The 12,020-nt window shown below is 45.0% G+C and overlaps 1 protein-coding gene across 1 annotated transcript in view; it reads left to right on the top strand.

Annotated features, from left to right (window-relative positions):
- The window catches only part of LOC126088480 (sialin-like), a 281,989-nt gene that overhangs the window by 101,718 nt on the left and 168,251 nt on the right, over positions 1–12,020 (top strand). Inside the window, exon 4 of the mRNA XM_049906622.1 lies at positions 10,864–11,038. Coding sequence (XP_049762579.1) covers positions 10,864–11,038 — 175 coding nt within the window. The remainder of the gene's footprint in view (positions 1–10,863; positions 11,039–12,020) is intronic.

Genomic DNA, 12,020 nt, shown 5'->3' with positions numbered 1-12,020 from the left:
TGGGCGTCGTAGACAATGGTGTGCAATTAGGATCAACTCACAATTTACGTTGCACACGATATACACAAGAATTTGTAAGCTCATTTCGTGCTTGCTCCGAGAGCTGATTTTTCAAAACACTGTTCCTAAAAGTACTTAACGATAGATTTTCATTAATGTCTTCAGTAACCATTCTTTTAAATGTTCATAAAGCACGGCAGGCCGCGGTAGCCGAGCGGTTCTAGGCGCTTGAGTCCGGAACCGCGCGACTGCTACGGTCGCAGGTTCGAATCTTGCCTGGGGCATGGATGTGTGTGATGTCCTTAGGTTAGTTAGGTTTAAGTAGTTCTAAGTTCTAGGGGACTGATGACCTCAGATGTGCTCAGAGCCATATGAACCATTTGATCCTACAGCACGGGGAAACATCATCCTACTGTGTCAGGCGCTTGCAGTGGTTCACTCAAATTCTGTAAACGCCTGTCAACCATAGGAATCCACAATTTGTCCATTAGTATCTACTGCAAAATCTACATCTACATCTATATCTACATCCATACTCCGCAAGCCACCTGACGGTGTGTGGCGGAGGGTACCTTCAGTACCTCTATCGGTTCTTCCTTCTATTCCAGTCTCGTATTGTTCGTGGAAAGAAGGATTGTCGGTATGCTTCTGTGTGGGCTCTAATCTCTCTGATTTTATCCTCATGGTCTCTTCGCGAGATATACGTAGGAGGGAGCAATATACTGCTTGACTCCTCGGTGAAGGTATGTTCTTGAAACTTTGACAAAAGCCCGTACCGAGCTACTGAGCGTCTCTCCTGCAGAGTCTTCCACTGGAGTTTATCTATCATCTCCGTAACGCTTTCGCGATTACTAAATGATCCTGTAACAAAGCGCGCTGCTCTCCGTTGGATCTTCTCTATATCTTCTATCAACCCTATCTGGTACGGACCCGCACCGGTCAGCAGTATTCAAGCAGTGGGTGAACAAGTGTACTGTAGCCTACTTCCTTTGTTTTCGGATTGCATTTCCTTAGGATTCTTCCAATGAATCTCAGTCTGGCATCTGCTTTACCGACGATCAACATTATATGATCATTCCATTTTAAATCACTCCTAATGCGTACTCCCAGATAATTTATGGTATTAACTGCTTCCAGTTGCTGACCTGGTATTTTGTAGCTAAATGATAAAGGATCTATCTTTCTGTGTATTCTCAGCACATTACACTTGTCTACATTGAGATTCAATTGCCATTCCCTGCACCATGCGTCAATTCGCTGCAGATCCTCCTGCATTTCAGTACACTTTTCCATTGTTACAACCTCTCGATACACCACAGCATCATCTGCAAAAAGCCTCAGTGAACTTCCGATGTCATCCACCAGGTCATTTATGTATATTGTGAATAGTAACGGTCCTATGACACTCCCCTGCGGCACACCTGAAATCACTCTTACTTCGGAAGACTTCTCTCCATTGAGAATGACATGCTGCGTCCTGTTATCTAGGAACTCTTCAATCTAATCACACAATTGGTCTGATAGTCCAAAGATGCATTTCCCGGCCGATTAACCATATGTGGGGCGGCGGGTGGAATTAATTGTTATAAAAATGTTCCTATTATTTATGCAGTCTTTTGCCGTTCTCAACACTGGCTCTGTAACTACAATATTGGCAACCAGAAAGTGATTGGCAAAACGTGAAGCCTGTAATTAGAATTCCTAGTGCCCACTTCATCTGAGAAATACCCTTATAGCTACAGCTTATAGCTCTGAGGAATTAGGAGATTATCTGGGATTCATAATCAAAAACGATTCTCTAAAAATGTCACTATATTCTGAAAGTCACAGACCAAAAAAGAATCCACACAATCCAACTAACAGAGCAGTTCAGAGTCTAATGCGCTGAAACAACTATAACTGTTCAAATTAAATGTTTAAGTGAATGCTCGCCATAATTTGATGATAATGTTCATCAAACGCCACGCTAAATAATGGTAGAATGTCTGTCCCGCGGCGGCACGTGAAAATACGACATACGCAAACTGAAGATAGATCATTAAAGTCATCCCAGAATTAACACTTCACTCGAAAAACGATTTCATGGTTACGCGTATCCCGAGTAACTTATTACGGCATCCGAGGCTGTTTATAGCAATGTTACCGACGCAACGCCACTCCCGACACAGGTGGTGTGCTATTCAGCGTCTGGAGAGAACTGGGGCCTTCTTCTCTCGCGCCGCTTTCTTGTATATAAAGCCGCGGTGCGGACGGCTAAGGGAACGCCTGATCAATTCCGCTCTCCCGACTAGCCGCTGGGCTAGTAATGCACCACTTTAAGTTATCGAATAAATCATTGCTTCCTTTGCTGATGGCCGATGAAGCTCTCAATTTAAATGTGCATTCAGCACACAGGTTAGTAATCATAATAAAAGTCTGACGTGGCTAAGTCAAATATTTTGAGCGAGAGAATTACACTACACGCAGTAGACGAGCTCTGAACTTGCTCTTTGGAGATACGCTATAGCTATAGTTTTATAGTTGTTCGGTTGAAACTTCTCACATCTTTATGATTATAGCGGATCTCCCTTCTACTTAAATTTAAACATCCTAGCCTTATTTATTAGCCTACTTAATCTATCTCGCTTCCTTAATTTCTAAGACAAAAACCAGAAAATCATGAATTTCAACAAAAATTTTAATTTGTGAGATCCATAATACTGTTTCTACTAAATTATTATGCAAAAGGAATCCAAATATAAATTTTTAAGTTTCTAGCTCTTTTCTGTAGCGCCAATGATTTTTACAGAAAAACGTCCAAATTTCGAAAATGGTTAAAGTTATTGAACTGACATTCAACACATATTGATTTAGTATTACTCCTGACATGCTAGAAACATTTCAGGTTATTTTCTTGAAAGTATTGCGCAACATTTATGACGTCAGAGCTAATTACAGCGGACTGGCTGGTACACAATGGAAAGACTGATGTGAATTTTATACGGCGTGAGTAGGCTGCTTCGCTACAAAGTGACTACTTCCGCTAATTTCATGCGATTGTTTACAAGCACCCTCCGAAGTCCTTGACAGACAAATGGCTCTGAGCACTATGGGACTCAACATCTTAGGTCATCAGTCCCCTAGAACTTAGAACTACTTAAACCTAACTAACCTAAGGACATCACACACACCCATGCCCGAGGCAGGATTCGAACCTGCGACCGTAGCAGTCCCGCGGTTCCGGACTGCAGCGCCAGAACCGCTAGACCACCGCGGCCGGCCCTTGACAGTCCCTGTCGGTCAGTCTCCCTAGTCTTGGTTCAGCTGTGGCTGTTCCTTCATCATTCCACTTCACAATCACATCATTCCACTTCACAATCCATCTCCCTTTGAAATTTTATAACCTACTTACCCGATTAAGGGATCTAACATTCCAAGCTGCGACCCGTAGAGTGCCAGCTTTGTTTTTCCTAATAACGACATTTTCCTCAGTAGTCCCTGCCCAGAGATCAGAATGGGGGAATATTTTACTTCCGAAATATTTTATGTAAGAGGATGCCATCAATAATAAACCATTATTTTACCCATATTTTAAGCAGAGTTGCATGCCTTCGGGAAAAAAATAATGGCTGCAGTTTTCCCTCGCTTTCAGCTATTCACAGTACCAGCACAGCAGTGTCCTGTTGGCTAATGTTACAAGGCCAGGTCAGTCAGTCACCCAGCCTGTTACCTCTGCAACTACTGAAGAGGCTACTGCCCCTCTTCAGGAGCCACATGTTTCTCGGAACATTCAACAGATACCCCTTCCGTACTGTTATCTGCATCGTTGAGTCACGCAAGCCACTCCTGCTCGGCAGTGTCTATGATTCACTGGGCGGGGGGGGGGGGGGGGGGGGGGGGGGGAAGATTACGTTACACAGCGTACGTTTACGCTGCAGCCGCTGCAGCTTCGGAGCTCGCACCGCGCCTTTTCTTCTGATGGACTGAAGGGCCCTTTCTCGTCAGTCAGCCTACTAAACAAGGGATTTTTACGATTTTCTTTGGAAAAAATAATGAAGCAATCAACGTAAATATCTTTGCATATTATTTATCGATTCTTGGACCACGTTTTCTGGTCTTCTTCAGAAATTCAGTTATCATTAAGCCTCGCATCCGCGGAGTAAAGTTGCTCTGTCCCAGTATGGGGTGTGTAGATGACGGAAGCCCTGCCGTCTACAAATTTTATCTGAAATCTAATAACAAACAATTATCTTAATCTACAGGATTTTGTGGTAAAAATATAATTTTTAGTTAGCCTATAATCGTATTTATTCTTATAAAAACTTATTATTGCCTATAACATGTGCATGGAAAACGTGTGCATCAAGACACCACGGTGACACACTCGGTTTGTCGGGTAATGTCTATGCGAGGGAATACAGAGATCACTTAGCACGGAAACTTCGTAGGAGAATGAAAAATCTGTAGTTTTCCGATTTTCCTGCGGTTGCAAGATTTATAAAACTCATGCTCATCCCCGAACAGCCTCAGACAAACCTTGATAAGCAACCAGGATAATTCGTTTGCAGAATCATATTACTGCTGTGTCCAAGATGTCCATATTCATAAAATATAAATGTCTCCGCAGAAATGTGCAGTCGATTCGACATCATTGTTTTGGATGCCATGGATTAGTGCAAACCTGATGTTTGTTGATGGCTTACCGTCTGACTGCTGTCGTTGTTCCGTGTCCTTACCGCATTTTCTTAAGGTTTTGCTCACTGGAGGCTGATAAATTCATGTTGCTCGCCAGTCGCGCGTCTCAGACTCATGCTAAACAACAGCCTGGACCGTTTCAGAGACCTCTGTATTGTTGAGAACTGCATCACCTCAAGATATGCTATTTACTTTAAGAGGACATGTGGAAAATAATCACCGCACAATTAAGGAAATTATCCAGCGATAATAACAGAGGCGTAACTAAGCTTGGACGACCGGGGCAATGGCCTCAATGTAAGATGCAGCTGGAAACAAAAAAAAAGGAAGAAGTGGATAAAAATTAAAATGGGAAGGAAAAGTGGAAAATTTACTAAAATGAAATAATCAAGAGAAATTTTTTGTTACGTTAAATTAATGAAAGACAATATTCAAACTCATTCTGACATAAAGATATACGAATCATTTACCACCTTTACTCAGATCAAAGATCAGTGTACATTAGGATACTAACAGCAGTTAAGTTAAAAAATGGAAGGAAAGGGACTAAGGCTATGACGGAGCATCCATGATGGGCGTCGTAGACAATGGTGTGCAATTAGGATCAACTCACAATTTACGTTGCACACGATATACACAAGAATTTGTAAGCTCATTTCGTGCTTGCTCCGAGAGCTGATTTTTCAAAACACTGTTCCTAAAAGTACTTAACGATAGATTTTCATTAATGTCTTCAGTAACCATTCTTTTAAATGTTCATAAAGCACGGCAGGCCGCGGTAGCCGAGCGGTTCTAGGCGCTTGAGTCCGGAACCGCGCGACTGCTACGGTCGCAGGTTCGAATCTTGCCTGGGGCATGGATGTGTGTGATGTCCTTAGGTTAGTTAGGTTTAAGTAGTTCTAAGTTCTAGGGGACTGATGACCTCAGATGTGCTCAGAGCCATATGAACCATTTGATCCTACAGCACGGGGAAACATCATCCTACTGTGTCAGGCGCTTGCAGTGGTTCACTCAAATTCTGTAAACGCCTGTCAACCATAGGAATCCACAATTTGTCCATTAGTATCTACTGCAAAATCTACATCTACATCTATATCTACATCCATACTCCGCAAGCCACCTGACGGTGTGTGGCGGAGGGTACCTTCAGTACCTCTATCGGTTCTTCCTTCTATTCCAGTCTCGTATTGTTCGTGGAAAGAAGGATTGTCGGTATGCCTCTGTGTGGGCTCTAATCTCTCTGATTTTATCCTCATGGTCTCTTCGCGAGATATACGTAGGAGGGAGCAATATACTGCTTGACTCCTCGGTGAAGGTATGTTCTTGAAACTTTGACAAAAGCCCGTACCGAGCTACTGAGCGTCTCTCCTGCAGAGTCTTCCACTGGAGTTTATCTATCATCTCCGTAACGCTTTCGCGATTACTAAATGATCCTGTAACAAAGCGCGCTGCTCTCCGTTGGATCTTCTCTATATCTTCTATCAACCCTATCTGGTACGGACCCGCACCGGTGAGCAGTATTCAAGCAGTGGGTGAACAAGTGTACTGTAGCCTACTTCCTTTGTTTTCGGATTGCATTTCCTTAGGATTCTTCCAATGAATCTCAGTCTGGCATCTGCTTTACCGACGATCAACATTATATGATCATTCCATTTTAAATCACTCCTAATGCGTACTCCCAGATAATTTATGGTATTAACTGCTTCCAGTTGCTGACCTGGTATTTTGTAGCTAAATGATAAAGGATCTATCTTTCTGTGTATTCTCAGCACATTACACTTGTCTACATTGAGATTCAATTGCCATTCCCTGCACCATGCATCAATTCGCTGCAGACCCTCCTGCATTTCAGTACAATTTTCCATTGTTACAACCTCTCGATATACCCACAGCATCATCCGCAAAAAGACTCAGTGAACTTCCGATGTCATCCACAAGGTCATTTATGTATATTGTGAATAGCAACGGTTCTACGACACTCCCCTGCGGTAAACCTGAAATCACTCTTTCTTCGGAAGACTTCTCTCCATTGAGTATGACATGCTGCGTTCTGTTATCTAGGAACTCCTCAATCCAATCACACAATTGGTCTGATAGTCCATATGCTCTTACTTTGTTCATTAAACGACTGTGGGGAACTGTATCGAACGCCTTGCGGAAGTCAAGAAACACGGCATCTACCTGTGAACCCGTGTCTATGGCCCTCTGAGTCTCGTGGACGAATAGCGCGAGCTGGGTTTCACATGACCGTCTTTTTCGAAACCCATGCTGATTCCTACAGAGTAGATTTCTAGTCTCCAGAAAAGTCATTATACTCGAACACAATGCGTGTTCCAAAATTCTACAACTGATCGACGTTAGAGATATAGGTCTGATGCACTTGTAAACATATCAAAAAAGCGTTGGGTGGTATACTGTACATTCCCAACCTCCTGTACCATTGCCCACTTTACTACAAGCACTGACCATTTCACCCGCCTGACCAGAACAATGCGTGCCTTCCCTCACTTCATTACGTTGCCAGGTTAGCAAACTACTTTGCAAGTGTAGTTTTATAATTTTATTACGTAATTCTTGAATAACTGCTTTCTGTTTAGAGTCAGCAACTCAATTTTCAAGATCTTGAATGCGACTGAGCAACTGATGCTTTTGCTCCTGTATTCGGAACACCTGCGTGCGGCTAGCAACACTGCCCCGCAATAACTCTTTACTAGCACGCACACTTTCCAGGAAGCTATTACACTCACCTGGCCCACTGTTTCCGTGTTGACAAGGCAGCGTCCCAACATTCCGCGCAGCCGCTGCGCTAATTCCACCACGCTATCTCCAACTTTTTCTTGGCGTATAGCCAGCTGATATTGCAACTGACGGGGCCAACCAGACATACAGGCCCTGCAACGAACTTGTGACGTCACACTAGGCGGCTTGTCTGTCACACTTGGCGAACGCTCGGCTCCGTGCAGGACCCACAGGAAATCACCATGTAACTGAAAAAGTGTCCACTAAGGGTCTTAAATTTCTCGTGTGCTGGCGAGAGCTTATGCGCATTTAAACGAACAGTAAAAATGTAAATGTGTGACTAGGGCCTCCCGTCGGGTAGACATTTCACCGGGTGCAAGTCTTTCGATTTGATCCACTTGGGCGACTTGCGCGTCGATGAGGATGAAATGATGGTGATTAGGACAACACAACACCCAATCCCTGAGCGGAGAAAATCTCCGACCCATCCAGGAATCGAACGAGGGGCCCCCTAGGATTGATATTCTGTCACGCTGACCACCCAGCTACTTCCTTTTATCGTTGTGTTTGGTCGTTTCGGGCGTCAAATGATATCGGTTCAAGTTCGTTGTTGAATCTTTCACTCAGTTTTTTATTACAGAGGCTAACCAGCTCTCTGACCAAACACGCTGAGCTACCGTGCCGGCTGGATGAAATGATGATGATTAGGAGCTACTGGGGGCGGACTAAACTAACAGTCAAGAAATATTAAGCTCTCCTGAAATTGTTACTCGCTTCCCTCCGGAGGTGGCTGCTGGTCATGGAATCCCCGTAGTATCACGTGCTGTGAAGTACACTCTTTGACATAAAACTCGACCGGGGGCCGCGCGCTTCACAAGCTAAGTCCGCGCCGATCGCGACATGGCACAAATAAACTGACCAACTCGCTAATTCTCTGAGTCCGGCTATCTGCACAATCTGGCAACGCTGTAGATTGCGGCACTTCCTGGAGGAACTCTTGTCCCATGTTAGAAACAAACCTACACTGTTTACGCCCGTGGTCTAGTGGTAGCATGCGTTCTTTCTGTCTTCAATGTCTGTGAATCGAGACCAGCTGGGGTAAAATATTTTTATATCCTCTTCTGTCTGAATGGTGAAGACGTGAATTTAATGGTAGCGCAGATTCAATCTATTTGACTTTTTGACACACCGATAACAAAACTTTATCCTGTAACCATTTTGCGGCAGATTTCTCGCAGACTGTCCTCCTCTGGACTCCGTAAGCGGCAAAGCTCCGGGATCCACTGGCTGGCTACCGGCAGCGGCCGTGGCGACAGCAGCCGCGCTGCACTCCCCTGTTCTTTGTCGAAAACGCCTGCTACCGCTCATCGCTTTTGATAATTTGAACGCTTCATTATTATTAGATGTTGCTCCACAGAAAATTTCTACGATTTCCATTCACGCTCGAAAGCAACGGAGATTACTGCATTACATTAATCGGCAAGAGCTGACTATGGCCCCAAATTTATTTTATAGACTGGGACGAAATTAAAGCACCTCACTACATTCGATGAATTTATAAATGCTTCGTACCTCGTTTCTTTTTCTTTCAAAGTCAATTATTTGTGCAACTTCTGGCCAATATTAGGATGTTTTCGTCAAGGCAGAGTGAGCGTCTAGAATTCTTTACATACGAATGGAAAAACTGGTAAAAGCCGAGCACGGGGATGATCAGTTTAGATTCCGTAGACATGTTGGAACACGTTCGGCAATACTGACCCTACGATTTATCTTAGAAGAAAGATTAAGGAAAGGCAAACCTACGATTCTAGCATTTGCAGACTTACACAAAGTTTTGAAAAAGTTGACTGGAATACTCTCTTTCAAATTCTGAAGGTGGCAGGGGTAAAATACAGGGAGAGAAGGGCTATTTACAATTTGTACAGAAACCAGATGGCAGTTATAATAGTCAAGGGATGTGAAAGGGAAGCAGTGGTTGGGAAGGGAGTGAGACAATGTTGTAGCCTATCCCAGATGTTATACAATCTGTATATTGAGCAATCAGTAAAGGAAACAAAAGAAAAGTTCGGAGTAGGCATTAAAATCCATGCAGAAGAAATAAAAAGTTTGAGGTTCGCCGATGACATTGTAATTCTGTCAGAGACAGCAAAGGACTTGGAAGAGCAGTTGAACGGAATTGACAGTGTCTTGAAAGGGGGATATAAGATGAACATCAACAAAGGCAAAACGAGGATAATGGAATGTAGTCGAATTAAGTCGGGTGATGCTGAGGGAATTAGATTAGGAACTGAGACACTTAAAGTAGCAAAGGAGTTTTGCTATTTAGGGAGCAAAATAACTGATGATGGTCGAAGTAGAGAGGATATAAAATGTAGACTCGCAATGGCAACGAAAGCGTTTCTGAAGAAGAGAAATTTGTTAACATTGAGTATAGCTTTAAGTGTCAGGAAGTCATTTTTGAAAGTATTTGTATGGAGTGTAGCCATGTATGGAAGTGAAACATGGACGATAAATAGTTTAGACAAGAAGAGAATAGCAGCTTTCGAAATGTGGTGCTACAGAAGAATGCTGAAGATTAGATGGGTAGATCACACAACTAATGAGGACGTATTGAATAGAATTGGACAGAAGAGAAGTTTGTGGCACAACCTGACTAGAAGAAGGGATCAGTTGGCGGGACATGTTCTGAGACATCGAGGGATCACCAATTTAGTATTGGAGGGCAGCACTGAGGGTAAAAATCGTAGAGGAAGACCAAGAGATGAATACGCTAAACGGATTCAGAAGGATGTAGGTTGCAGTAGGTACTGGGAGATGAAGATGCTTGCACAGGACTGAGTAGCGTGGAGAGCTGCATCAAACCAGTCTCAGGACTGAAGACCACAACAACAAGAATGAAAAATTGTAAAAATGTTATTTTTTAAAAATTGCTTAAAGATTGTGGTGCGTCTTATGATCTGTACGTCTTATACTCCGTAAAATACGGTAGTTACTGCCCTGACACCGCTCGTACGCACGGAATACAATCGGCCTCGGAACTCTTTCGACGGACAGTGGCTTCGTTCCTCCACAGTTGGCAGCCTCTGCCCTCAGCCCCACGGCTGCCTCACACAGAGGCAGGGCTCAGGGCTCAGGGAACTCTTTGGACGGACAGTGGCTTCGTTCCTCCACAGTTGGCAGCCTCTGCCCTCAGCCCCACGGCTGCCTCACACAGAGGCAGGGCTCAGGGCTCAGGGAACTCTTTGGACGGACAGTGGCTTCGTTCCTCCACAGTTGGCAGCCTCTGCCCTCAGCCCCACGGCTGCCTCACACAGAGGCAGGGCTCAGGGCTCAGGGAACTCTTTGGATGGACAGTGGCTTCATTCCTCCACAGTTGGCAGCCTCTCCCCTCAGCCTCACGGCTGCCTCACACAGAGGCAGGGCTCAGGGCTGACTCTGCACGTTTTCCAGGGCATGTCGTACCCGGCGGCGCAGGCCCTGTGGTCGCAGTGGGCGCCGCCGCGCGAGCGCAGCGTGCTGGCCAACGTGGGCTACGCGGGCTGCGACCTGGGCTCCGTCGTCGCCATGACTGTCTCGGGCGTCATCACCGCCAAGCTGGGCTGGCCCGCCGTCTTCTACATCTTCGGTAAGCAGCTCTCTGACTGACGGGCGATCGTGTCAACTGCAACATCCCGGGAAAAATGACCCGACTCAGAGGACGCGTAAAGACGTCGGCACAAGGCCCGACGCAGCTAAAGCCTAGTTTCCACGACGACACTAGGTTGCAGGCAACTGCGCTACCGGCCACTGCGCATGCGCGCCGCGCGTGTGCGCAACTCGTTGGTGAAACAAAACACTGTCTGAAGTGTTGGCAGAAGAGCCAACACTGTGTTGCTAGAGGAGGCCGAAATGCACGCGTTTAATTACACGCTGACTGGCGTGAGGTCTGGAACAGTTAAGGGAATTAATAGTAGCAAATAAAGTACGTAGTTGATATAATACTTAACTTTAATCCGCAATTGGTGTACATCGCTCTTGACGGTACATGTTATAATCTCAATATCAAATGCTATGGCGCCTTGCTAGGTCGTAGCAAATGACGTAGCTGAAGGCTATGCTAACTATCGTCTCGGCAAATGAGAGCGTAATTTGTCAGTGAACCATCGCTAGCAAAGTCGGCTGTACAACTGGGGCGAGTGCTAGTACGCCTCTCTAGACCTGCCGTGTGGCGGCGCTCGGTCTGCCATCACTGACAGTGGCGACACGCGGGTCCGTCGTATACTAGCGAACCGCGGCCGATTTAAAACCTACCACCTAGCAAGTGTGGTGTCTGGCGGTGACACCACACTGTCGGCGTGTTCCAACTTTGGCGACACTAGTTGCACGCTAAGCGCTACAATCTGGAACCACGCGACCGCTACGGTCGTAGGTTCGAATCCTGCCTTGGGCATGGATGTGTGTGATGTCCTTAGGTTAGTTAGGTTTAAGTAGTTCTAAGTTCTAGGGGACTGGTGACCTTATAACTTAAGTCCCATAGAGCCATTTGAACCATTTGAACTAGTTGCACGAGTTTTGAGGTTATGTGTGTTCGTAGAGTGTAGACAAACTGAAATATGAAGTGGGGAACG

This window comes from Schistocerca cancellata, chromosome 6, assembly GCF_023864275.1.
Source record: "Schistocerca cancellata isolate TAMUIC-IGC-003103 chromosome 6, iqSchCanc2.1, whole genome shotgun sequence".
NCBI classification, from domain to species: Eukaryota; Metazoa; Arthropoda; class Insecta; order Orthoptera; family Acrididae; genus Schistocerca; species Schistocerca cancellata.
Note: the sequence above shows the minus strand (reverse complement) of the source record. Positions and strands in the feature narration are given on the sequence as shown.